At 43.2% G+C, this 27,896-nt stretch overlaps 1 protein-coding gene across 1 annotated transcript in view; it reads left to right on the forward strand.

Annotated features, from left to right (window-relative positions):
• Window positions 1–6,599: 6,599 nt before the first annotated feature.
• The window catches only part of MAST2 (microtubule associated serine/threonine kinase 2), a 207,754-nt gene continuing 186,457 nt past the window's right edge, over window positions 6,600–27,896 (forward strand). The window contains exon 1 of the mRNA XM_019531350.1: window positions 6,600–8,190. Coding sequence (XP_019386895.1) covers window positions 8,152–8,190 — 39 coding nt within the window. The 5' untranslated portion in view covers window positions 6,600–8,151. The remainder of the gene's footprint in view (window positions 8,191–27,896) is intronic.

The raw sequence follows: 27,896 nt of genomic DNA on the forward strand, positions 1-27,896 counted from the left end.
TAAGAAGTATCTCAGCAATAACATTTCCTCTTATCTGAGATGTGAGGAGGACTGCCTAAGATGTGCTTGGACTGTGGTTTGGCAAAGAAGCCCAGTGTTTCATCTTTGTCTGTAGTTTTGAGAAGATTCAGCTTGCCATAGACTTGCTTTTCACTTCCCTTTTGAGCCTTCTCATGTTCAGTGATTTTTCTCTGGCCTTGGGATGTGTTTTCCATTGGAGCATCCAGACAGAACTGTTGACAATATTTAGGCTTCCCATGAACATTGCTAGTCCTAGAGCGAGCGGGGGAATAGATGCAAAAGTCTTCCCATAGTAGGAAAAATGCTTTATTTGTCTTCAGACCATGTCCAGTTGTTGTTTGATACTGAGGGTGTCTAGCTGGGACATTTGCCGGTGATGGATTTCCAGCACCTTTAAATAATTATTATGTGGCGGTACATCCTTGTGGACAGTACATAGCACAAGGTGCCACTCAGTTTGTTGGGTCTTCAGAGTGGTGCTGTGATAAAAATGCTGCAGTCCTTTCCTTATCTGTGTAAAACTCCCTTCAAACCTTTGCTTCAAAGACAACTGTAAGCGTCACAAAGGTAAAGTGGGTCATGTGAAAGCAGCAGAAACCGTGAAGAAAAGTTGAGACTAGTGCAGAAGAATTCCTGTTTCTGTATCTCTTTGGGCGTCCTTTGATGCCTTGGATAGTCATGAAAGGAGAGGGAGGGCTGAGGGACACGTCCTGACCTCTGCAGCACTGACTGGATGATGGCTGTGGCCTTGTATTGCGTGTGCATTAAGGGGCGGCTGAGTTCTTCTGTTGCGGCTGTGAAACGATTCTTTGTGACAGGGGAGACATCGTTTTTTCTTCTCCGTGACCTGGAGCCTACGTAACTAAAGAGCAGAATTTCTTGGATCATCTGCAACATCGGACGGGGAAGGGGAGGCTGCAGATTGAGTGAGTTATTAGTGAAACAATGCAGAGGTAGCAGCATTTTTAAATTTGTGATGGGAGGTTCTGGCAATAGAAAACGAAACAATCTACCTGAGTCCTCGGTGACTTTCTCAATCCCTGTGGACAATCCCGAGATCCTACCTGTCTTCAGACGTGTAACCCATGTGCCATTTTGGACTCAAATGTCTCCAGATTTTCACACCCAGGCTCTGTACGAGTCTTGCAGATTCTGTTTGCAAGTTTCTTAGCGCCTTTCCTGTTTTCTTATACATCTAAAACTTCTGTGCCAGCTTTCATCTCCTCATGTCTTCTTTACTGCACAGTCCTTTTCTCTGGCCTCGACAAATGTAATCTTGTTCATAACCAGAACACCTCTGCAACAATCATTTTTCTAGCCAGTCACTTTGGTCATCTGTGTCCCTCTGCTGAGTTCTTAATCATGTCAAGCAAATTGCTTGCCTTTGCTTTCAAAGTCCTTTTCTTACCCACCTTTCATATCTCAGTTTTGAGAGATTAACCTCAGCCTTTGTTGTCCATTTGTTATACACTCACAAAAAGGACATTGTGTTTTCTCTCATGCAGCTCTTTACACTTTGGAGGGGCCTCCTTCTTTGCATTCACAAAACCATTTTACTTTTAAAATCTTCCTTGAGACTCTTTCTGTTACATAAAAGAACCTGACAATGGGTAGGCTGCTGATGTGATGAGACCACTGTCTACTATGCTACCCAGTATTTTTTCTTTGTATTCCATGTCTGGCTCTTGTTCCTTGTCTCACATTGTAGGCTTCCTGGGGCAAAGACTTTCTTTTTGTTCCGTCTGTGTGTTGTCTAGTAGCAGGCACTCTGGTCCCTGATGAGAATGCTTAGGTGCTCGACTACTAATGTCATTAATATACTGAGCATCTTTGCAAAAAGGAACGTGGACGTGAGTAATGTTGACAAAATACTTCATGCAATCATCAGTCTGTTTTCAGAATGGTACAGACTGTCCCAAGATGCCTTGCTAAGACTAGTGGTATTTTAATACTTTAGGCAGGGCTGATAACTTGACTTGTAATTGAGGTTGCCTAATACTTCCCATTTTAGGACAACCTTTTCAGTTACTTTTAACTTTGCAAAAGTTTAACATCTTAAGCTGCAGTTTCCATGATATATCTCTACCCTGAACTGATTAATTTTGGGAAATGTCAACCCAAATGGTTCACTTCATTCCAAGAATGAGGCTGGAGAAAAATACATTGCTTTGCCCATTAGTTATTTTTAAAAGGAGTTCTGCCATTCCTTCTTCAAGTGCCGCTGCGTTGATCTGGAGTAGCAGCTTAACATTTGGCAAGGGGGTGGACTTTGTTTTCGGGTTCTGTCTTGTGGTCCCCATCTCGACTTCCTTAAATTCTAAGCCTGTAAGAAATAACAGTCGGCAAATGTTCAGGGGGAGCTCCTAGAGTTTCACAGCTCAATTTCCCTGAGATCCCATCTGTGCTCTCTGCATTCTTTAGCCCAGAGATGAATAGGATTTCGCCTGTGATGGCAGCACTGGAGTGCCGCAGGTGATGTCAAGCACAGAAAATGAAGGGAGGTTGACTCTGGTTTCTAGCTGTGTAATTGAACTAGGCAGCATGGAGGAGGAAGCTGCTTGCATTGAGGGTGTATGTGTGGAAGAGTGGAGAGTAGTTGATTTGGACAAGGAGCCTAGACAGCAACTGGACTGGAGGCTATTGCGGGGGGGGGTGGGAAACGGAGGGTAACTAGATCTGACATTTACCGTAAAGGGGAGATCAGGACTGAGTTGGAGAGGAGTAAGGATTTGATCAGGAGGCTGAGGGGGACTAGGATTGGCTGAGTGGGGGTATTTTGGTTGGTAGCCAGTCATAGGAAGAGAATTGAGGCGGAGCTGGATCTTATGAGTAAGGTGGGGAAGGTAGAAGGGGGTGGAAAAACTTTGGGCAGAGAGTCTGAGATAAAGCTAGGAGTGAGTGAGGTGTGTTTGAAGCCTAGTGAACGGAGATTGGGACTGATACCCATAGTGCCTGATTCCTACTGTTACTCTTCTGTCAACATCTATCTAAAACTCTCTGGCAAAGTGTGTGCCTAATAAAAGGTGATAATCTACCATTGCTATCTATTTCTCTGTGGCTCCAGTGGAAGAGGTCTTTCCAGTAGATCTTGCATACTCTCTCTTGGGCCTCTGGCACATGTATATTAAATGGCATGATGGGATCTGATCCCAGTCCTAACAATTGTGCCTCTTGCCATACCACACATATTTTTGAGATTCGATTCCAGCCACACCATTACTACAATTCAGATTGTCCATAGGTCAGAGTGAACTGCTGCAGTGCTGGGGCCAGGACCACCCATCAGCTGACTGTACAGTTCCAGGCCTGGGACCAACAGGGGCCGGTTCAGGACGCAGCCAGTTTGAGACCCAGCTGATTGTGGGTCATAGCCCTGGGACTCAGAGCCCTGTGCACTGGGATGTCAGAAAACTTTGTGTGCAGCCAGGCTGTGTATGGGTGTGTGCATGTGCACTTTAAGGTCACCACACAATTGGCCCCAGGATCAGGGAGAGGTTCCCTGATCCCTGTGTCTCTGTGCACTGGAAAGGTCAGAAAACCACATGGTTTTTAAGATGGTCGAGAACCCTAGGATCAGGGAACCCCTCCCCTATCCCAGGGTCACCATGGCCAGGTTGTTTCGAGTTTGTTGCTCTGCAGCTCCAAGGCAAGACACATTCTGGGTCCTAGCAAGCCCTGTAGCTCTGTGACCTGCCACACCAGCCCAGCTGATAAGCTTCTGTCAGCTTGGCCCCTTGAGGACAATGGAGTACAGCCTCGTGCTGTCAGCCTGCTGTCCACCAAGCCCTGCCATACACCTGGCATCAGGCTGCGTGGCAGGACAGCTTTGCCACACATTCAATTTAAGGCACAATGGAAACCGACCACAAAAATCTTACACACTTTGTGGAATATTTTTGTGGCTGGTTTTCCATTTTGTCATGACATTAATTCCCTGAGCACGTGGCAGGGTTACTGTTGCTAGCTTTTTTTTTTTTTTGGCGTGATTAACTTAATTGTTTCTTAAATGTAATGTCTGCCAAGGGTGTTGCTGTTTTTTCCTTTTTTTAGAGATGTTTTCCAGTAAAGGTTTTGGTTTGATGATTAGCTATTTTCTTACCAAAAAAGCTGTTTTGCTGCTTATAGGAGGAGAGTGAACAAGGAAGGGCACTCTGAGTTTATTATTTCCTTTTTTCCATGAACTAATTTGCATGGGCCTTCCCCAGGGAGGGCTGAAGCTTGAAAAAGGAACTTTTTATGTTATGAGACTCTGGGACCATCCTCCCTCAGTCATGTTGCTCACACAAGCGATGGGGCATTGTCAGCACCTGAGTATGGCTGAGGTAGAGCTCTTAGTAGCATTAAAAGGGGATCAGACATTTATATGGTTAATGAGAACATCCACATTTATCTTAAATATGCTAAAACTGAAAAGTAGCTATGCTTTAAGGCAGCGTTTCTGAACCGGGGGTACGTGAAGCCTCTCCAGGGAGTATGCGAGATATATTTCACACATTGTCTGACACAGGTTGAAGGGCCTAAAAAAAATGAATTTCCCGTTGAAAGGGGGTATGTGAAGTCTCACTCTGAGACCAAGGGGTACGTCGTCAACTGAAAAAGGTTCAGAACCACTCCTTTAAGGTTTAAATCCAGCTGCTAGCTGAAAGGATTAGAAGGAAACCTCCCATCCCAGCAGTTCATTGAAGAATTGTCAAGGCTTCTTGTGCCTGGTACCTTCCCACAGAAATTTTGGCACTGGCTACTTAGTACAGTGGACTGGTTGAGTAGTTGTTCTGACTTAATATGGGTTTTTCTAAAATGTGAAATGATAGCTCATTAAAACGTTCATGTGAAATACTCAACTATGTAATATGAAACCTTTTAATACAGGGAGAAACAGTTTTTTTCAGTAGACTTTTAGGGCCTTGTTACAACTTGCACTGAAAGCTGTGCAAATGTTAATTGGATTAGTGTTGTCCGGCTTAGTGGAGCAGTCATACCTTAAGGCAGAAAACCATCTCTGACTGCCCTTCACCTGCACAGCTGTGACGTGCCACTACAGGCTTAGTGAGCTGGGACAGGACTAGGAGCCAGGGGCAGGACCGGCTTGCCGCTCCCGCCACTGCTTGAACGGGCTCGCTGCTCCCACTGGGCGCAGCAAGCCGGGCCAAGCAGCGATGGGGGGAGGTGGAATAGCTGTGGAGAATGGCCACACTTTAATGGAACACAAGCAAAATTAAGTGGATTAGAGATAATCCTGCCCTGAAATGACATAATTTAAACCAAATAATGAGTCCTTTAAGCCACTTACAGGGGGTTAAAGTGCAGCCAGTCCAGGGGTTAAGAGCTCCAGAAGTCACCTAAGGTTATGGTGTAACAAGGCCCTTAGTTTGATGTTATTTTTTAAATAGGTGAGGCTGCAAGAATTTTCCCAAGAAACTTGTGTCTGAAGGGTGCAGCAAGCTGCTACTATAGTCTCCTTTATAGCAGTGGTGCTCATGATTTTGGCCCCAGGGGCCAAATGAATGGCAAGGTGCTGGCCAGATCGGGCCCAGCGCCATCCTTGCGTGTCAACTCCAGGTGGCTCCATTTGCTGGGATTGGGCTGGGGGCCCCATGCTGCCCCTGCCCAGCTCCGCGTGCGGGGGTCGGGCTCTGAGGTCTTGTGCTGTCCCTGCCTGTTCTTGTGTGCTGCATTGGGCACCATGTGCCACCCCTGCCCTGGCTCCACATGCCAGGATTGGGCTCTGGGGCCAGCACTGCCCCTGCCCAGCTCCATGTGCTGAGATCAGGCTCTGGGACCCTGCTCCACCCCTGTCAAGTCCCACATGCCAGCTCAGGCCCCGTGTCACCCTGCGTGCCCAGTCTCACACACAAGGCTGGCAGGGCTCCCCATGGACCGGATGACGGTGCCGGGAGCCAGAGCTGGCCCACTGGCTGGGGGGGGTAAGCACTTTTGCTTTATAGCATCATAAATATAAATCCTATCACAAGAGTAGCACTTAACACTGCAGCACAGAACTTCCTTATTTTAACTCTGAATATGGCTGTCACTGAACAATTTACTGCTGTTTAGTCTTTCTGAAAAGGTCCTTGTGTTTTGCCAGTTCTGTCTATTTGACGAGGATCCTGTTCCTTTAAAATCCAGTGGCTGACTGAGCCGTTTCCACTCGTGCACAGCTTTCACATTGTACAGGATACTCTATGCAAATAAGCTGCCTGCTCAGCCTGCGTGCGGTTGGTTGTCCTGTCGGGTAGCTCACAAAGACTCGGCAGACCTAGTTCAGCGTTCAGCTGTTTAAAACGGCAGATGGAAGAAGGTATCGGCAAGACGAGGATTCGTTAGCGACTCGCCCACGCTGGCTCAGCCGAGGATCGGAAGGACCCCGGTGAATGGAGCCGAGTTTGCTTTCAGCTCACTTCACAGCGACGTGGTTCGCTCACGTGACTCGGAGTCACTCGCGTGAAGATCGGCTAAAGTTTCCCACGTAAAGATCCGTTCCTGTAAGCACTGTCAGCCCGAGTGCTTTTACTGAGACTTTTTCCTCTCTTTTCGGTTGCAGCTGTCACAACTGTGGGAACACGAGTTCTTTATCAAGGGGTGGGAGGCAGCCTACAGTCGGGTCTCATTACCGCTGCATTAACGCTCAGGAGGAGGTGTGAGCAGATCTCTCAGATGCCCAGTTCTCTGTGGAATCCAAAATTTCCCTTTAAGTACCTAGTGGGATCCTTCAGAGGATGAAGCTGCTGAGGTTTTTCTTCCTGTGGTATTTCCATACAGAAGTTGTCACTAGATCCTGGGGTGTGCTTTGATTGGGAGGTAGTCGGTTTGTTTGATCTGGAGGTGATCAATTCATTGTCTTCGCTCGGGAGGTGGAGTTCATTGTCTGCCACTGTGAGCTTATAGTCTACAGCATTTTCATTTATTTGGATAGTTTGCTCATTTTTTAAAGAGGCAGCATATATGGCAAAACTTCTTTTAAGAGACACATTGTTGTTTCACCCCGTGTTATTTAGCTTTTTACTTTTCATTCAAGTGTGTGCTGGAAGAAGGCGCATTTTCACTGCTCTTGAATAAGCATTTAACTCTTCAATTTTAAAATACGACTGATATTGCACACAATCACTTGAAGCATTCTTGACAGTTCTAGCCATCTATATGAAGATGGCAGACTGTGGAGAAAAAGGAACTATAAAATAGGCTGAAAAAGCCTCAACTGAGCGGTGCCTTCTTTGTAACACAGCACTTATACACGGGTGACGAAAAGGGAAGGGCTTCTTGTGACAGCGTTGTCAATGCTGAATAGATGAATGAATGAATTCTTGCATGTTCAGAACTCGCAGCACGTGTTCCCGACCCTTCAGCGCATAAAAGAGTAGCAAGATCCTCGGCACTGAACTAAGGCGCGGAAGAAAGAATGCACCGTGCCTGCCACGTTTGAGAGGCAGCGTGGTTCCCGGGTAGAAGAAACAAAAGAACGTGCTCCAGGGTCTGAAGAATCTGACATTTGCTTTGCCGTATGAAGGATAAGGACATCTTCATGTTTGGCACCTCTCATTTTATCTTTTTTTTTTTTTTTAATTGGTAATACTGTCCGGGGGTGGGGTGGGGGATGTAGCACAGCGGTTTTTAAGCAAAGTGCAACAGTGTACATTTGAAAAGGGAATGTGACCTGGATTTTATGAGCTTATTGCAAACACTAGCTGAAGGCAGCTGTGGTAGTTTACTTAGCCTTTTTAACAGATCAGGTAAATTGAAGGAAAGCCAAGACATGAGAAGAAAATCTGCATTAATTTCCTCCTTTTTTTCCTTCTGTTAAGACTTGGATGTATGACGCAGTTTTACCTGCAGACAAATGAATGGGGAGAAAAGACATCTAAACTTGAAGCAGATCTTTTTTTCCCAATCTTTCTGGCTTTTGAAACGTGACTTAAAAGTGCCAAAAGGAGGCAGGCAGAAATACATACAGTTCATCAGACACAGTGGCTGCAGTGCTTTATGAGAGGCAAATGCAAGATCATGTCTTATTTTTAGAGACTGAGAGAAAACGTTGGAAATAATGGGCTTCTTTGCAAGTTTGACAGAGGAGCACTAGCCAAAAGCAAGTCATCGGCAGAAGGAGCTGGTAGCTGGGAACAGCTGAGTGCAAATATGGATGATTCAAGCATTTTGCGAAGGAGAGGGTTGCAGGTAAGCAAGAAAGTCTCAGACATTTCCTCTTCCAGGGGAGCTGGTTTGTGGTCCTTTTTAAAAAGGACAGTAGTCCATCAAAACCAATCTAGCTGACTGAAAGCACGTACGTGAAGCTGAAATTTGGCATTCTTCTGTTTTCATCTGTTGTGCATTTTATAGTCAGAAATGGCATTTTGTGGTAAGTTTTCTAGTTTGCATTGATTAAATCACTGACTTTTAAACAAGTTAGTTTTATTTATAACTTTGTATATAAATAAGCTAAAACCTGATAAAAATTTTTGAAGCATTTCAAAGGTGTGCTTATTTATTACTTTAAGTGCTCATTAATCTATCTGCAAAACAGTTATGCGGTAAAGATAATTTTAGAAAGGGTTGTGAATGACTTTAGTACTGTTAATACTGCTATGTACTGCTAGTAGTTCCTGCTTTTTCCTGCTGAACTTTGTTCAGTGTACAAGTGCAACATTTTGTAGTCCCCACATTGCAGTGACTTGTCACTAGATGGTAACAGGCAGTGTAACACAGTTTGATGCATTTGTCAGCGTTAGTGGAGCACGGAGGCTGAACTGATTCGTACTGGCTAAAGCAGTTGGAAATCATTGAGCTCTAAATGCCTACACGTGAAGTGGATATAAAGTAAGGTTTCTTTTTTGTCTGTTATCACTATGCTTTTTTTGGTGTAATACAATCCATTCTTTGAGTGCTGGGGAAATATTTATGTAGTGTAGAATTGGTTTGTGACCCTTAAGTAATTAAACAGTAGGATGAATAAAAGTAAATACCACTTTTTTTTAGCTGTATGTATAATAAATGATGTTACCAAAGCTTACATATAAGCATCTCTAGCTACCTCTTTATTTGAAAGAAGTCTTTTAACTTTTGCTGCACTAGTTAGCTATCTTTCACCTGCATGTTTTATTTTTTCAGTAAAAGTATATTTTCATTTTCTTTATATTCTGACTTATTCATAGATCTCTAACCTTGACTGATTTGAGACTGAATATACTCCATCTAGTATGGAGGATTCTTTGAACTACTGTACAAGTTTACGTTGTGTTCCCTCCCCAAATGATTTAGTTGCACTTAATTTACTGGTGACTTCAATTTAATAACATATTAAGAAAGCTTGGCTTATAATAAACTTAAAATTTATTTTCATTAACTTGAAGCAGCTGGAATCTTGTCGCCAGCAAGGCTGCGTGTGTGAACATAGAAACCACTTTCAACAGAAAATTAGTTCATCCTGTATTCTGATTGTTTAGCTTTCCTTAAGCCAGAAATTCTCTGTGATATACTGTCTTGTCATATGCTATTTACCGAGTTACTTGAACACCAATTAAAACATTTAATAGGTTTTTTTCATTTAATTTGTATTTTAGTGTAATCTGAATATATTAGAAAATACTGCTATCTAAATAAACATGTTTTGCACGTGACATACCAAAGACTAGAGAGACTTATCTAACACATGCTTGCATTTTGCTCTTGCGAAATGATATTTACTATATTTCAATATACTGTGTCCTGTGTTGTCACAAAATGCAATGGAAGGCCCTCTTGCATAGTGAAAAATATTTTGGAGTCTAGATGTGCAGTGCAATTATTATGCTGAAGAATTTAACTCGAGATGTCATTGTTTCAAGGAGGTGTGCCAAGGAAGTACAGAAACAGAACATTTTTATATATGCAAGTTCTGTATAAGCAGCAAAATGCATGTCAGCGCTGAGAAAATGGTGGTGGCTCACTTTTGAACTAAAACACATAGGTATTTTAGTGCAAAAGTGCACTGCCGCCATTTTCTGCACATTGATATGCATTTTGCTGCTTATACAACTGCATGTGATGCTGCGCAGTGCACGTCGGCTCGTGTGCAGAGCAGACCCACTTGAGTCTCCTCTGAAGCAGCAGATCTCCACTGCATCACAGGACCAAAAAATGTGTATATAAATGGCCTTCATGCCTAAACTTGATACCTGCCAATACGAATAGTTAAAGTGCATTAATGCCTGTCTGGATGCACTGAAGTGCATTAACACTGTGTATGTGCACTGACTTGGGACCAACTTTAGTCCCAGGTCAATCCACTCACAGAGCGTTAATGTGCTTTAATGCCTGCAAATGTATCCACCTGTCTAAATCCACTTACTGCGTGTTAAGTGAATGCACATGCAATTTAAGAGCACTTAAACAAATGTGTAGACATGCCCACAGTGTGTCCTCCTCCTCCACCCAAGTCATCATGGGTCCTATTCCACAGAGCTGTACCAATCGATACAAGTAATGCATGGTAAGAGTGGGAGCATGATAGCTCAGTTTTCAGGTTTGCAGCCTGATGGTCATCACCTGCGCAATCTAAAATACATGGATTTGTCTGTTGTGTGTATGTGTTAAGTGTGTCCACACATGCTTGCGTGTTGCCATCACTTAATGGGGTTGCATGTGCTGTGCTTTCAAAGGTGCATAATTTGTGAATCCAGTCCTTTGAAATGCTTCATGTACTGCAAGGCACCCAGCAGCTTCAGTGTCAAGTCAACTTCCAGTATAAATGTTAACAGTGGCTAAAACTCTCAAATCTTAGTGATGCCCCTCACAAGGAAGTAGGCTCTTCTTCTGAGAGAGGGTGAGCGGCAAAACATGGATATCACTGCAACAATATTTTCTTTTAGAAAAAACTTAGCAGCAATTTATTTATTTTCAAACACGTGAATAATGGTGGTCGTTATTGTTAGATGATCTGACCAGGGTGTGCTGCTATCAACCACTGCATGTGCTGGGTCTGTGCTAAACTTGGGAGATGCTAGAGAATTGCTTAGTGATGTAGGCAGTAGTTTGGTTACCTTAATTACTTCATGGCCGGGATACCATCAAATACTGTTTAGGGGACTTGCAGCTGATGCCCGGTCCTAGATTTTGAGTGCTCAAAACAGTCTTTTATAAATGTTGGTCGTATTAACCTGCGCTTAACTCAAGGTTGAGAAGAACTGATGAAGCCATTTGCAAAACATTACTGCATAAGTGGACCTATTTATGAGCAAATAGGTTGTTAAGGCAGGGGTATCAAACCCACCCTGTGCCCCAGGCTGGATCCAGGCTGTGGGGCTCCTTGCTGGATTGCATAAGCAGGACTAGTGGCAGTCGCAGCAGGCCTAGTAGCCACATCCCCAGATACCCTGGACCCCCAATGAGCTGGGCCGTGTGTTTGATGCACCTGCACTAAGACATGCCATTAGTGAACTAATAGTAAAATTGCATGTCATTACTGCATAAAATTGGTACATCTACTTTCACCATGCCACCCTCCAGAGCAAATCATAAATCACTGCTGTGAACTAGATTTAGGCTCAGGATACATTTTCACTTCACTTATAACTCTTTAGAAATGGATGATGATGGGAAATTGAAAGACTAAGAATCAAAATATGTGTCACATAGATATAAATACATCTCTTTTGAAAACTTATTTTCAATTTTTTTAGCCTGGTAGGCTTTTTTTTTTTTTTTTTTTACTGCCAGCTGCAATAAATAGGTGTTGCTATGGAAACTACTACCACCAAATCCCCAGGAGAAATCCAGTGTTGGTTTATTTGGAACAAAACTTTATTTTTCCTGGCTTTATAAACGCTTGTGGGTGCCATTCATAAGTTTTCTGGGCTGTCATTTTGGTGAGTTTCTCGGTTTCTGTGTACTAAACCGTGCACCCTATGTGTCAGCCTTGCAGAGTGTTAGATGGCTTCTTCTGTAGACAGCAGCAGATGTGGGGCTGGTCTCAGAGAAATGTTCCGCACTGGATTTGGGTTCCTAGGCCAGCAAGCTTGTGAAGAGAAGCCAACAAAAACTACCTTCGCTCCTGTGGGTGGGAATGGGGAGATGCAAGAATAGTCTTCAGTGCCAGTGAATAAGTGCAGGATTCAAACGGAGTCTCATTAAGTCCTCTGCTGAAAGGAAAGAGGCTCAGATTTAGATGCCTGTAGGGTCTACTTATAGGGTAACTTATAGGAGGAAGAAGGCAGGGCTGGGCAATGCCTTAGGGCGCTGGTACACGAGCACAGAAGCTGCTCCATGTGCTGTAATTAGAGTGCATCAGAGCGGCTTCAGCTGATCAAGTCTGCTGGAGCATGGCAATTACTGCGCTCCAGCAACCTCCTGCGTCTCGTGTATCGGCATTCCCGTGCTTAAAAAGGGCAGTGGGAGTTCAGTTCAGGCACCCCCGCCACCCTTTTTAAGCACAGGGCTGCTGATACGTCAGCTGCTGTGGTGCTTTAATGAGAGTGGGTCTTGGAGCCCCTCTGATTACAGGGGGTTCCCCCCCTTTGCCACCCCTCACCAGAGCACGTGTAAAAATGCTCTTAGAGACTAGCAGGAGGAATCCTGAAATCTAAGAAGGCAGTGTGTGATCACGGAAAGCCAAAAATGAAACAACCACCATTTAAAATGGAGATCCTTTTAGAGGTGGCCCTGCAGAATAAGCTGCTGCTAATTGCTTTTATGAGTTAAGATGCTGTAAGGTTCTTAATGATTCATTTACTATGCCCTTCTAAAGTTTCTGTTGTGGCATACTGTCGCCTACGATTGTGGTTACATTTTATTTTTTATTTAGGACCTAGAGTTTATATTTAGAAATATTAAACTATCAGAATTTGTTACAGGAACATTTTGTTTAATTTGACAACTTAGGAGTACTGTTATCATGAACTTTTTATTTATAGAGTTCTTAAAAAAAAATAGTATTGAAGAGAAATGGTGAAGATACTTTAAATTTTAGCAGTCTTAATATGTATCATTTTTGTAAATACTATTTTTTTGAAATCTTAGCCTGTAAAAATCTATAATATAGATAACATGCCATTTTTCATGTCTGTACCGCCAGCAATCAAAGTTCAGCACTGGCTTTCTTTGTGATCACTGCCGTAGTTTATTTCATATTTCTAGAACAGCTTCATTCCTTGCATATGGAAACCAAACAAAGCCAACCTGTTTAATTTAAGGCCTGTCAACCATGACTGTGTTTTCTCTTAATTAGTTTAGTCAACTATTTCATATTAATGAGTAACTCAAAATAACATTCTTAATGGAAATACCTCTTGAAACTGAATTTCAGTACGTAACACTGGGTTAAGAAGAATTCGCTTGAAGTTGCCCCAGTGAGGAAACACTGGTAAATATGAATATGAAGCTATATTTTAAATTTTGGAACTAGCCATGTGATTTTTTTTTTTCTTATTTTTAATAAACGTTTATAATTATCCATAAAGGAGGATGTTCACATGGCTGGAAACTTGGAAAAGAGACTTATTAAAGAGAAATGTGTCCTGGCCAGGATAATTCCATTTTTTTAAATGTTCATTTGTAACTCTCAAGCTCACCAGGAACTTAATTGGAACAATAGATCAGATCCTTGTTGAAACGGCTCCAATCTTAACGTCATAGAAATACACTGAAGGTATTGGCACTGGTGAGGAAGAAAAAAAATTGGTTGGAAGCAAGGAGAAACAATTGGGAAATATGATTAAGCAGCTACTCATTCATACACATGTCTTGGCAATTTTAATATCCTGCTTGCTTCTGATTTTTGTTAAAAATGTAATTCAGGTAATGCTGCAGAAAGGGACCCCACAAATGACTCGTAATCTTGGTTTGGAATAGCCAAGGAAGCGGAGACGTTATCGCTTATGGGGGATGTTCTTACTCTTGCAATGAACGTTTGTAGCTGTGCAGGATATCTTCCACTCCGGTGAGTGTCTACATGGATGAGTCCTCATCAGGGGCTTAGGTTGCAGGGCTAGGATCTCTAGTTGATTATGGGATCAAACAGGATGAGAAGTTGAACTATGAAAAGGAGCAAACACTTGTGCCATTTACTTTGGGAATTAGAAAATGGGCTGAGAAAATACCCTGCACAGTAAGAAGTGCTCATAAAGGCTGAAATTGGAAAAAAGGTCAAATATGTTACCAGGGCAAAAAAATACCTGCTAGCTGCCATCCCCAGAGTATTTGTTGTTAGGATGACTGTTCTGATAATTTGCTAAAGGTGTGTTGACTTCATTTTTCCTTCATGAGGAGTTGGGTATCGGGGCCAAGTGCTCCACTTTCAACTCCGGTGAAGAATTAAAATGCCAGTGGCCAATTCTCTTATTTAAAGAAGAACTTTCAGCAGCAGCTCTCTGCATTGAATTATAGAGGCTATTCTAAGCATGCGTATCTTTGTGAGATAGTAGACTATAGCAGGGATATTTCTTGGGCAGGGAGGGGAAGTGGGGCAGGACAGGCAGGGGTACCTTTTTCTTCTGCCGTAGTGGTTAGAGGGTGTCAGCATGACGGGCATGTTTGTTGCCAGAAGAACGTGGTGCCTTTGGCAATCCCTGACACTGCTGTGTAGACAGAATGGCTGCCACCCTTCTCAGCCACCAGCCACGTAGGATGCATCACTGGTATTAATGTCGCCACAGACTCTCCCTGAGTCGTGCCAGAAAGCCCACGTTTACCAGAGAAGTCCGATTTCTCACTTGACAGCAGAGCATGCTGCTGCCATGCTCCCAGGCCAGCTTTTTAAAATGCTTTTCTCTAACAGTCCTTGCTTCATAAGCAGTCCCACTTGCCACTTTAATGAGAAGAAATGTCCTGCAGTGAAACAGCATATATTTTGATTTTAGGCTAATGCCATCAGCCTAGGAAGTGTTTATAGAGTGCTGTTTGATGCTCTTTATCATCTCTGGTGACAATACTAGTGGTCCTGAAGAGACGGGCAGATTAAGAGAGAGCTGAAAGGTAGTGATTGTTCTAACGGGCAATTAATTAAATCCATGACAAGTGAAAAATTTAAAAGAAATTACCAATATTGTCCTGGGGCAGATATTGTCTACACGTTATACCTTAATTAATAAATGGTAAATATGATGCAGCTCTGGACCCCTCAAATCTGTTTGCCAGTTAGCGATGATGAACAGTAAAATTCAGGTAACTGCTACTACATCAAGAGGGCAAAGGGCAGTCTGTTAAAGGTCAAGAGGAAATTACAATGCATTGGTTTGGAAGTGCATACCAATACTTTCCTTGCGATTTTGTTGTTCCATTTTGTGATGGGAGGATTTCGTGTCATACAAGTACTCCCAGGGCTCCTAAAGTTTGCTGGTGATGTTCTGGAGCAATGGGTGTGAAGGAAGTGTTTTAGGATTTTAGGAATGAGAATCTAGCACTTCATAAACACAAGTGTGATGGCAGCTGATGTATGTCTGGGAAATCCGAGGGCAGCTATGTAGAGGTGGGAAATGGTACTGTGTTTCTTTGTCCCAAGTGTGTCCTATTAAATGGAGTTGGTCCAGTATAAGAAATCCTTGCCCCTTGCACCGTTTCTGGACCATCATACAACATCACTCTTACATTGCTATATCCTATTAAGTCCTCCAATGAGGCTTATTTTAAAGAACGGGCATAGTGTAGAGATTTATGATCATCTGCGCAGTACAGTGCAGTGCTCTGCAGATACCCTAGCTAGCTGATGACCCTGCTAAGAAGCTGAGTACGTTAGTCTGAGCTGCCCACAGTTCAAATGCGGTTATTCTGTTTCTGCTGTGGGTGTCTCTGCGTGGTGTGTCATCTCTTGTTACCACCACAACTTTCCTTCTGATGCTAAACTACCCAGAAATCACACTTCCGTAGATGATGAAGAAGGGTTGCTAGGAAGACTGATTTCCATATCTGGGGTGAGGAAGGAATTTTACTCCCTGGTCAGGTTGGTACAGACTGCGGAGGTTTTGGCCTTGCTCTGTAGCGGGCATCATGGCCCTGTACCTGGGACCTCTTGAGCATATATTGACACTATTCCAGGATGTTGGCTGCCGAGGTTCCCCTGCTTTACCTGTGGCAGGTTAGGGTGGTAGGTCTGAGTTGTGTCAGGGTGGAGGGCAGTCTTATGTGGAGTTTAGACTGGCTGTTTGGGATGGTCTGGATAGTGGTGCTGCTCCCTCAGGCAGGGGGTCGGACTAGACCAGTGGTATTCATCCCGTCATCTGCAGGCCCCTGGGCTAGATGACCTCTGGAGGTCCCTTCTTGCCCTTCTTCTCTATGGCTACTGATTTTACTGTTCAGTTTGCCTTCCTTAGATGCCTACCTTGCAGATGATCCGTTGTCCTGCCTTGGTTGTCTGCCTTGCAGGCAACGAGTACACCTTTTGTTGGCAAAGACACGAGCGTCTGTACAGAGCTGAGAGAGACCCCTGAACAGAACGAAGCTGCTTTGAAAGCCAGTAAACAAGGAAAATTCAAATGATGTGGAACTGATCCCTTTTATTTGACTAATTTAATGTAGCTAATCACACTTGAGGAAGTTAAAGTACATATTTCTAGTCTGTCAAAACGCTATACTTATAGTGTAAATAACGTGCTACAGACTTCCTTAAGTCAGCTTGGTTTATGAGCTGTGAAATCACCATCCATTTGGAAAGTTTATTACAAAGCATTTTTACTTCAAAGTGACAGCGCTGCCAGTACTAATGAAGGCTGACAGCATACAAAGCCTCAGACATCCACGTATATTGTGGGAGGAGGGCTCTTGTTTTAGGGGTTGGGTGCTGCTTGTAAAGCCTTTTTAATGTGGGACTAGATGGATTTCTTCCTCTAACCTTAAATTAGTTTCAAAATGTTATGCATGATCCTGATGTAAAAAATGGATACTATTTATTCACTAAGCTTATGCAGACATTGGCTTTGTTAGCTTTTCAGTGCAACATAAGGCTAATTCCAGTTTCATTTGATTTACAGTAATGTAACAGTTCACATGACTGCTTCCATCGGATTAAGTTTGCTTTTTTTTTTGTTTGGTCAGGTTCCACTCTGGTTGCACTTCTAGCCATGAGTGTTTTACACATTCTCTTAAGAAGGTGGATTTTGTATTTCAGTATGGTGCAGATGGTTTCTCTAAGTTAGTATGTTAATTTATGTCTGCTAGTGTTGCTGAGTGAAATTTTAATCTCAGTTTTCCCTACAGTTCTGAGCTGTTGATTCCTGCAGTGTCTTTATAGTGCTTTGGCTGGCAGAGGACATCATTACACTTCCCATGGGCTGGAAGCCTCTCTTCTGCCAACTTCACCTGGATTTTGAATTGACGCACCCAACTTTGCTGGGACATTTAGTGTTATATGTTAAAGGTACAGTAGCTCTGGCTCTTGTTACACTTCTGGCTTGGACTCTAGAGCTGGTAATGTAACAGCAGTAATATCTATTATCTTAACGCTGGTTGCATTATTGCTGCTCCTGCTTGGGTCACTCTGGCTGGAAGCATGGTGGTGGATATAAGGACTTTCCAAGTGACATCCATTGCTAAGTGTTACCATTTAGTTTCAGATTTTCAAGGTCTAAAATTAAATGCTGTGCATGGGAACTAGTATCAGTGCAGTAATCCTGTTTAATGTAGGCCTAGAAATAGCATTTGTGTTCTAGTAATACTCCCATTTTTCCTTGTACCTGGTATGGTTGAGATGTGTAAGCTTAGGGCCTAGGAGTTTGAAGTATTCAATACCCTTTGTGAAATACTGTGTAAAAAGGTTGAGTCGTCGTCTTTTTGTGCTGAATATTATGACAGTACATTGCAATGATTTAAATTTATTTCATCATTAAAGAAATGGGCACAGCTGCTCTTGGGAAACCAGGAATACTACTTAAAGTTATTTATTGGACTCGGAAAAGTGTGGGTGAGATAGCTGTGAATATAAAACGGAACAGTGGTTTGGAAGGAGAACGATTTCCACCTTTCCCGCCTTTCTTTGTACAAACCTTTCAATGATTCATGTTGCTGACAGCAGTAAACCTTTGCGATCAAGCTGGCTCCATGCAACAGATACAGCTTTAGTAGATAAGCCTTTTCTGAACCATTCTTGGATATTATGGTCCTGGTATGACCCACAAACTGACTTCTGATTTTCCCAATACTCACATTCAATCTAAAAACTTGTGCTGCAATGGCCTGCTCAAAGTGTGTTGGACTCATTTTCTGATAAATGGGAAAGGGACAGGCAAAGCTGTAGACTGGGGGCAACACTTTGCGGAACAATTATGTGAAACAGGGTAAGTGGGATTAATCAACAGCTCTTCTGGAATTGTTTCTCAGTGGTTGCCCTGCTTGTTTCCAGCCTTTGTTTTTAGTTCCAGGTTCCTGTTTCTGCTTCCTTTTCTTCCATGGCAAATCTAAGAGTCCCACATTCTGGGCTTGGCAAACGTTTTGGTCAGCCCTAATTTGAAAAATAGCGGGCCAGATTTCTTCGTAGGTGTGTTGTGCATTGTGCCTATCAGAACAGTTATGTATTAAAAATAGCCCCCAAAATTTGGCACGTTGAGATGGGTAAATATTAAAGAAGCTCTTAATTTCTCCTGCGAGCTGTATGGCAGGGAGCCACTTCACTTTGTGCTGGTGACTGGCTTGTCATGAATTTTAATAAATTGACACCACTGAGCTGCTATTTTTCTTCCAAAGTGGTTACCATGAAAAAGTCCCTGAGGTATGTAAGGAGCCTGTATAGTTTCAGAAAGCAATGTTGTGCTTGATTAAGTCTGGACAGATGATGGAGCGATGTAGTAAAATCATTTTTGTTAAGGCGTGATATAGCACAGAATGTAATGTAGTGCCATTGGGACAAATAAAAATGACTTGCTAAAGAAAAACCATGCCGTACGTACAGCCTTCAGATGCAGGCACAAATGGAGTAAATTAATTGTTTGCTGGAAATGTAATATTGATTTACCATGAATCTAGAGAAATATCTTACCTCTTCTAGATTGAATATTGCAGTTGTATTCTTTGCCTTTGTGTCATAACTTCAACAGTTTTAGTGACACAAGTTACCTAAAACTGGCCCTGTAAGAAAATTTCTTATTTGATAGAGGTTACAAGGATAGTTAGCTAGATTAAAAATCCAGTTACTACTCTAATATGGGAGAAGAGGCTTCTTGGGTTATTTTTGTTTAATAACTGATCAAATGTAATAGTCTGGGAAGTTACCCGTGAGCCTAGAAAAAAAGCGTTATGTGGCTTTTGCAAAGCAACACATTTTTCTGTGTTTATTTTGTCGCTATTGAGAAATGCTGGTTCTTGGGTTCATAACTGGGTATGTTATTGGAAAAGACTATTTTCCTTTCATGTTGCTTTCCATGCTTGTTACAAGAAACCCAGCGCAATGCAAGAGAAGATGGTGATTTTGGTAAGTCTGCCCTTCAGTTGCAGAAGGTGGATTCTTTAAGAGTTTCAAAAGTTGGCCCGGAGCTGTGTGTGATGTCTTTCAGGAGCGGGTGGCAAAGTTGGCTGTCCTGCTTTTCCTTCATTCCTCCCTTGATCCTGGAACTGGTTTTTCTCTGATGTAAAGCTAGGTTAATCGGCTAATGCAGAAGAAACAGCAGTTCGATACTGGTCTTCTGATTGCTGTCCTCAGACTCTTACTGTCTTTAAGTTTCTTTGGGCCTGGTGGACATTAATGCGCCCGCACAATGGAAACCTTGGACTTGTCACGGATCAGAAAAGTTGTGCCCTTCCACATGGTCAGGGTTCTCATTCCTGGACAAGAAAAAAACTTCTGTGGATCACTTTATTGTGTAGAGCAGCTGGATCCCTGAGAGCCTGCCAGTGAGCTGTTGGGGGGCCTTGCAGGCTGCTGTGTCTCCCAAGGGGACAGGGCTGTCACACTATCTCCAGGGGCTCCTGGGGTGTGGAAACCAGTGCTCCCAGGAGCTCACGCGTGGAAGCATAAAGTGTGGGTGAGCAGCACAGAATCAGGGAGAGGGCTGACAGGGGTTTTGCCCCCGGTCATCCTTTACACTACGGCTGTCCTGCCTTGTCCTCTCTTCTACACAGTGGCAGCAGGGTCAGGGCTGCCTGCAACCTGGTGGAGGTGGCAGGGGCTGACTGGGGCTTTCTGCTCTCATCCTCCCTGCCCCCAGCTGCCTGTGCCAGCCTCCCTGACAGCTTGCTGCCTGGCAGGCCATCAGAGAGCCAGCTGCTCTCTTCTTCCCTCTCCCTTGGTGGGGGAGCAGGGCCAGGAGGGAGAGAAGAGCACTGTGGGATAGTGGAGGGTCTAAGTAACGTTCTGGACATTCAAATTAACACCCCCAAAACATATCACAAACCAGTTCCACGTTCAGTGAAGAAATTCTTTGAGGTAGGTTTGCCGTTTTTGTTGCATGATAAATTACTTGTACATCTGCTTGCAACCGTTGAATACACAAAAGCTGCATTCCTCGTGCAGTGTGTGTAATATATGTCGGGTTTCCTGCTGTTCTGCCTTGGCTTCAGTGTTCCCTTGTTCCAAACCGGAGAACTGCCCATCAGTAAGGTATGTCATATGTTAAAGGTGTTCTGCTAAAGAGATTTGAGGGAGGTGTGGTTTTACTTTTTTAAATCTCTGTCTTGTAAATATATTAAAAGTGGTATGAAATTGCAGTGTATTTTTGTAATTTTTTAACATTAGAAATGTTGGTGTTTTCTGCTTGAAGAGTCTGGCTGTCAATCGGTAGCAGTAGGTTAATGGCAGCAGGGCACGTCATCTGAATGGAAAGAAATCAGTTGAGGTGGAAAGCAGTTATTATTTTTATTTAGAGTACTTTCACTTTTTAGCTATTCAGCTGAGTATTTCTGGAGAAGCTTTCTGGTGAAGAATAAGTACTTGTGCATGCTAAATGAAGGCCTTGAGAAAATGCCTCCTCCATATCTTCTTAGTTTTTCAAGCAGGTCCTTAAATTCCTATAGAAAAAAACTCAAATAAGACGTCACTTCTGATATTTCTAGAGATTTATTTGAAAACTAGCAAAAACTCAATTCATTCCATGTCAAAAACAACCAAGAAAGTATTCAAAGTGACTGAAGAGAGATTGCTGCCCCCCCAGCATACAAGTTATGGGGCAGCACGGTCATGCTTGAAGATAGCTTAGATGGGCTGGCAAGTTGAGCGGATCGGATCTGATGACATTCAACATTGAGAAATGTGAAGTGCTCCACCTTGGGACCAGCAACCCCCAACACACCTACAGGCTTGCCGGCACCAAACTGACCAGCACCACGAATGAAAGGGACCTGGGGGAAATACAAACCAGTGAGTGAATATGAGCCGGCAATGCGATGCTGTAGTCAGCGGGGCAAATAATACTGTGGCGTGCATCAGTTGATGCATTTCTAGCAAAGCCAGGGAAAGGATTCTTCCGCTCTACTCAGCGCTGGTGAGATTGCAACCGGAGTACCGCGTCCAGTTCTGGGCACCGCATTCATCAAGGACGTGGACAACCTTGAGAGAGTCCAGAGAAATCCGTCTTACATGGCAAGCCATACGAGGAAAGGCTGAAGGATCTGGGACTCTTCAGCTTGAGGAAAAGGAGGCTGAGAGGGGACCTGGTAGCAGCTTACCACTACGCTAGGGGAGTGCATCAAGGGCTCAGTGAGCAACTGTTTACCAGGGTACCCGAGGGGAAAACCTGGAGTAATGGCCACAGACTCCTGGAAGACCAATTCAGGCTCAACATTAGGAAACACTTCTTCACAGTCAGGGTGTCCAGACTATGGAATAAGCTCCCTCCAGAGGTGGTGCAATCGCCTACCCTGGACATCTTCAAGAGGAGACTGGATGGTCACCTTGCTGGGGTCACCTGACCCCAGTTGTCTTTCCTGCCTGGTGCAGGGGGCTGGACCTGATGATCTTCCAAGGTCCTTTCTGGGCTTACAGTCTATGAATCTATAAAAACTACAAAGAGTACAAACAGTTTGAGACACCTGAGGGTCAAGTTTATTAGGGCTGTTTTATTAGGTTGCAATGCTGTGTCTTGGAATATATATTTTTTCAATACATGTATTATTCATGTTTGGGTAGTGCTTAAAGGTCCCAATTAGGCTTGGAGCCCTATTGTGCAAGGTATTGTGCACGCAGGAGTATTTCCCCAGGTCTCTGGCTTCAGGGGACACCTTCCCTCGGTGCCAGCTCTCCTTGGGGTTGGGAAGTCTGCCAGGAATCCTCAACCTCTCTGCTGCTTTTGATTTCAACTTAAAAAAAGAAAAGAATAAACTCTCATTATGCATCAAATAATGACTGACAGTTTTCAGTATGACTAGGAATTCTTATTAAAAAAGCCTTTGGAATAATTTGAATAAAGCCCCTTGACTGTTACTGAATTAATTGACAATTTTTGAGTTCTCTTCCCTCTCTCTCTGTCTTGGATTTTATTTATACAAGATGTCCATTCATTTGGCCAGTCTGGACAGCCACTTTGCTAGTGCTTTTTATCTTCTCATCTTTGTGTTTTTTGTCCTTGCATCTTCTCTTCAGTGCTGTGTGTTGATTCATAGATTCACAGATGTTAGGGTTGGAAGGGACCTCAATCGATCATTGAGTCCGACCCCCTGCATAGGCAGGAAAGAGCGCTGGGTTCAGATGACCCCAGCCAGATGCCCATCTCACCTCCTCTTGAAGACCCCCAGGGTAGGGGACAGCGCCACCTCCCTTGGGAGCCCGTTCCAGATTTTGGCCACTCTAACTGTGAACAGGTTCTTCCTAATGTCCAGTCTAAATCTGCTGTCTGCTAGCTTATGGCCATTATTTCTTGTGACCCCCAGGGGTGCCTTGGTGAGCAGAGCCTCACTAATTCCCTTCTGCGCTCCCATGATGAATTTATAGGCAGCCACAAGGTCGCCTCTCACCCTTCTCTTGCCGGGGCTGAAGAGGTCCAGGTGCCCTAGTCTCTCCTCGCAGGGCTTGGCCTGCAAGCCCTTAACCATGCGAGTGGCCTCCTCTGGACCCTCTCCACGCTGTCCACATTCCTCTTGAAGTGCAGCGCCCAGACCTGGACGCAGTCCTCCAGCTGTGGCCTGACCAGCGCCCGATAGAGGGGAAGTATCACCTCGGTTCTGTTCATTTATAACTCACTAAAGCACTTTAAAACAACCAGTTAACCATAAGGAAAGACAAAATAAACTCTGCAAATAAGTAAACAAATATTTTGAAGATATTTTAAAACTGCCCAAAGAATATGCTACATACCTGGCACAGAGGTAGTGCTCCAAAGAGGAGGAAAATAAGCAGCGACTTGGAAGAGGCAAAAAGAGACGAAGAAACATAAAAGAAGGTAAATTATAACTTGGAACAGTATTAACTGTAGCCAAGCATAGAAATAATTTAAAGAGGATATTGGTTTTTAAACGTTAAAATTTTAAATCAGATTTTCTACTTCAGAGAGAGCCTGTTTTAATCAAACAAATAATGAGGTAATGTGAGACTAATGCAAGTGCTGGAAGTTTGAACCAGCAGTAGATTCAAAATAATCTGTAAATGTATTAAAGACCTCAAAGACCAACTTTTCCCCATCTGCACAACACCATGATTACACCAGTCATGCCGAAGGGCGAGGAAGGCTGAAACCAGCTAAACGTAAGAACATCAGTAATGCTCCACGTTTATTTTAAATAAAAAAATCTGCGTGATTTGATCTGAGTTTATAAGTAGCGAAAGAAAACCAGACTTGAATGAGAATCCAAAATCGACGCTGCCAGGATGTAGGAAGTGTTCATTTCAAGCGAACGAGGTATCAGCCCAGGTGTCTTCAGACTAGGAGCCTGCGAACAAGATTTCAGTCATGTAATGTCTGCAAGATAAAAGCACACAAAAGCCTTCAGCTCTCAATATTGTCCAGGTGTTATGAAAGCTTTTTCTCAGAGCTCTGAAACATGAATAGGCCCAAAGATTTGCATTAGTTCTGAGAGCCACGTAGCTTTATTAAATTCATCAGTCTGTAGATGCTGAAAAACACCCCCCTGAAGACACAGGAATGGGATCCTGTGATCTCTCTGCATCTGCCTCATAAACCTGACAAATTCTCGCTACATTGACTGAAATGACTAGTCAGAAAGATGGTTTTCAAACTCTTTGAGCACCTGGTTTTGAAAACCGAAATAAGAACCATACATAAGTATTGTCTAATCAAGTGTGTCGCGTATAAATCAAACACAACTAAATCAATACTAGGTCTTGAGAATTAGCAGTATGGTGACACGACCTTAATCAGAGCTGTTACTATGGAACAATATGATGTATTATCAGATTGCTACAAACCAAGTACTTTCAGATTTAAAATCCCCCAGAAAAACACAGTGAAATGCTAAGGTCCCAGGGACTAAAAATAGCTGTTTTCAGAATAACGTTTACAGTGAACCACTTGAATTCCTTGTTGTGTAAAATACCAATCCCTAAATCGGCAAAAATTCATGGCTGAAAACAAAAGGGCTGATTTCCATTTTTAAAAAACAGAGTCATAGACTGTTAAAGGGTCTGCTTCAAAGTGTGCTGATTATTGCATTGAATAGTTTCAGAATATAGGGTAATCTGAGATGCAGTAGAATTTTATTTTCCATTTCAAAATCCTTTTTGCTTTGTTTATAATAATTTCAGTGCAACATCTATTTCTACTGCTTTTTATTTAACTAGACAGTTTTAAACATAAATCATGGATTGAAAGTGTTGGATTCAAATGCATAATGTGGAAAGGCGGCTATGTTAAAACCTGGTGACTTTGATTATGTGGAGATATTGTATTGTGTATTCAGTGTTCACAGAGACAAATCTCATTTTACTGCTCTAATGTGTTTGAAGCACAAATTAATCTTACACCTTGAATAGCATTACTGAGATGTGATAATGGATTCAGAACGGATCCTTTTTACCTTCTCTTGCATCAGCTACTTTCTTCTGCAAGGATGGCAATTGCTTTGCAATGGAAGGGTTCAAAAATATTTCAATCAATAAAGATTTTCAATATATAGAATATAATATCTGTGTAGAAACCCTCTTGGTTAAAAGGGATTCTTCTGTTTTTTATACTGAGAGACACTAAATGATACTAGAATCAGAATAATTATTTTTTAAATGAGGTAGCTAACAGAGCACTGTCTTAGGCAACAGGAGAAAAATCATGAAGCTTCGTCCGTGAAGGTTTTAAACAACCACAAAAAAAAGTGGAAAGGCAGGCAATTAAAAGTATTTAAAGTAATCAGTACCCAAAATGTTCATCACTTTTGACTAAACTGCAAAGGTAGACTCTTATAAAAGGTTCAACTGACTAAATTTGAGACTTAAATGAAAGTGCAGTAGACTTTAAGTGATTAACATGAACAGACTTTCATATTTTGCAGTCAGATGAGAGCCAGCTATATGCCTAGCTCCTAAGATCACTGCCTGAAAGCAAATCTAGTCACAGTTCTACAATGGCAGGTTCAGCTGGGTAGTCAAGCACGTATCTTCTAGACACTTGCAGAATGCATAAGGAAAATCAGTAGCCGGCTTCCCAAGTGAGACAAATCCACCATGTACTTGGATGTAGGGCATAACCTGCAAAAAGAAGGGTACATTCAAGGAAGACAGTTTGGCAGCAAGGTATTGGAAGTGGGACAGTATGTTGGGGAGAGAAACAATTCTTAAAGAATTAACTAGGTAGGCTGAAACCTGCTCTTCTCAATCAGAGAATGAGAAAAAACGACAGCTCATGCAGTACAGCCCTCATGTGAAAGCCAGGTGCTGGTCCCAGGAAAGAAACCACACTCTAGAGATAAGCGGGTAGTGAATAAACAGCTGTTAAATAGATCACACATTCCTGAGAGAGTAGCACCATGGAGGCCAAGGGGCGACAAATTAATTCTGGTTGTATAGATTGATTTCAGATGTGTGAAGTCTCCTTTGGATGCACATGAAGTAGTAAGAATCAAGAAACTAATTCCAGAAGAGTGCTCAAATATCTGTGCTAATTTTCTGAAGGATTTTTCTTCTTAAAATGGCCAGATTTAGCTTTTTTTTTTTCCCCCCCCCCCATCTTCTTGAGTCCAATGTGCTAAAGTGGGGACATTATATTTGCGCATAATGCTTTTTCTGAGATTGTAAAAGCTGCATATTCAGCTAGGAAGGCAGTTCTCGGAAGATCTGGTGGGAACCTGCCACTCCACGGGTAAACCAAGGGACGGGAAACTTTGCATTTACCATTTATTGCAATACCCATTGTGGGAATCAGCAAATGGAAAGTTTTAAAAGCACAGGTTGTAAGTATTTGTAATGCCAAAATCAATAACCAGGTCTAAGTGAAACTCAAATATTGATTGACTTTGGCTTGCCAATTTCTTTATTGGTGAAAGCCTTATTGCTCAGGGATCTAGAACCTTAAAATAGCTGCTTTCAAGTGTTTTAATGATGCCCATGCCAACAAACTCGGGGATGACTCCACACATTCTTCCTCAGATTGAAAACCTTCGCATTCTTGGCAGTCTTGTCTCCCATCATGGTGAACCTCCAAATCCAATATGTTAATTTGAGTAATGCAGCTCCGTGTCCGTAAGTGCAGCCTGTTTCATAAAGGGGGAAGAAGGCAACTCAGTCGTTCCGAATTGAGACATTTTTGGCTTAGAACTGCTCCAGCTGGAACTGCAGTAGCCCGGCAGACTCTTGGCTCCTCCTGTAGTTTCCTGATGATGAAAATCTTGTGCTGACTGTCCCAAGAAACATCTGTCCTACTAAGCCAAAATTTGATTATAGCCAAGGCATTAACAAGATGGTCAGAGATGGACTGAATGAAAAAACAAAAAAATAATTATGATATTTTTCTCGCACATAGCGCACATCCTTCCAAAATCAGCCTCTTAAAATTGAGGTGCAGTCTTTTCGTGGAGCAACTGTTTTCTTTGCTGGGGAAGAAGCGAGTCTGGAGATGCTGTGCATGCCATGCAGCTGCCAAGATGTGTGCCACCGTGGCAGAGTGTGGTGCTATAACCCTCTCATAGCTGTAGGTGTTGGCTGTGCGCTGTAATCTGTGCCTGAAGCAGCATGTGAGCTGCGGGTAGTATCTTGATGTGGCTTGTGATGTGGAGACAGCACTTTACTTCCAGGAACTTAAATAACAAACTACCTACGGTAAAGAGCTAACATTTCACTAGTGCCCTTGCAAGGGTTTGGGGCCTAATTTTGCAGGATCCAGAGTAAGGACTAGGGGGTCAGTACACACATCTACAGGAGGCCTCAAATGCCTCTACACAAATGCTCATAGTATGGGAAACAAGCAGGAGGAACTCACCCTCCTGCTAGCTGACACCAGCCCAGACCAGTGGGGATCACTGAAATGTGGTGGGACTCAATGCATGACTGGGCGGTGAATGTCAAGGGCTATAGGCTGTACAGGAGGGACAGGATAGGAAAGAGAGGTGGGGGCGCGGCACTCTATATTAAGGAGGAATACACATCCTCGTCAATTAGCAAGGAGTCAGAGGAGGGCCACTATGAAATGCTTTGGGTTAGAGTACAAGGCAGTCGAGGGGAAAGAGACTTAACAGTGGCAGTCTACTACAGTGGCAGACCTCCCAACCAGGGAGAAGACCTTGACTAGGAATTCTTAGGTCAGCTCACAGACCTAGTGAAGTCTAAGGATGTAGTAGTCATGGGGGACCTGAACTTCCCGGACATCAGCCAGGTCTGACCGCTCACGTAGGTTCTTGGCCAGAGTGCAGGACCTCCATCTAACCCAGGGGGCGCACAGCCCCACCAGGGGAGACACCTTGTTGGACCTAGGGCTGTGGGTGCTCGACCACCTGGGCAACAGCGATCATTGCCTGCTGGGATTCACCATCCAGCGCAAGGTGGCAAAGGCATGCAGCAAGGCAGCGGCCCTAGATTTCAGGAGGGCAGACTTCAATGAGCTAAGGAGGATAGTTGG

Source organism: Crocodylus porosus, unplaced genomic scaffold (genome assembly GCF_001723895.1).
Source record: "Crocodylus porosus isolate Cpor-Errol unplaced genomic scaffold, CroPor_comp1, whole genome shotgun sequence".
In the NCBI taxonomy this organism is placed as follows: domain Eukaryota; kingdom Metazoa; phylum Chordata; order Crocodylia; family Crocodylidae; genus Crocodylus; species Crocodylus porosus.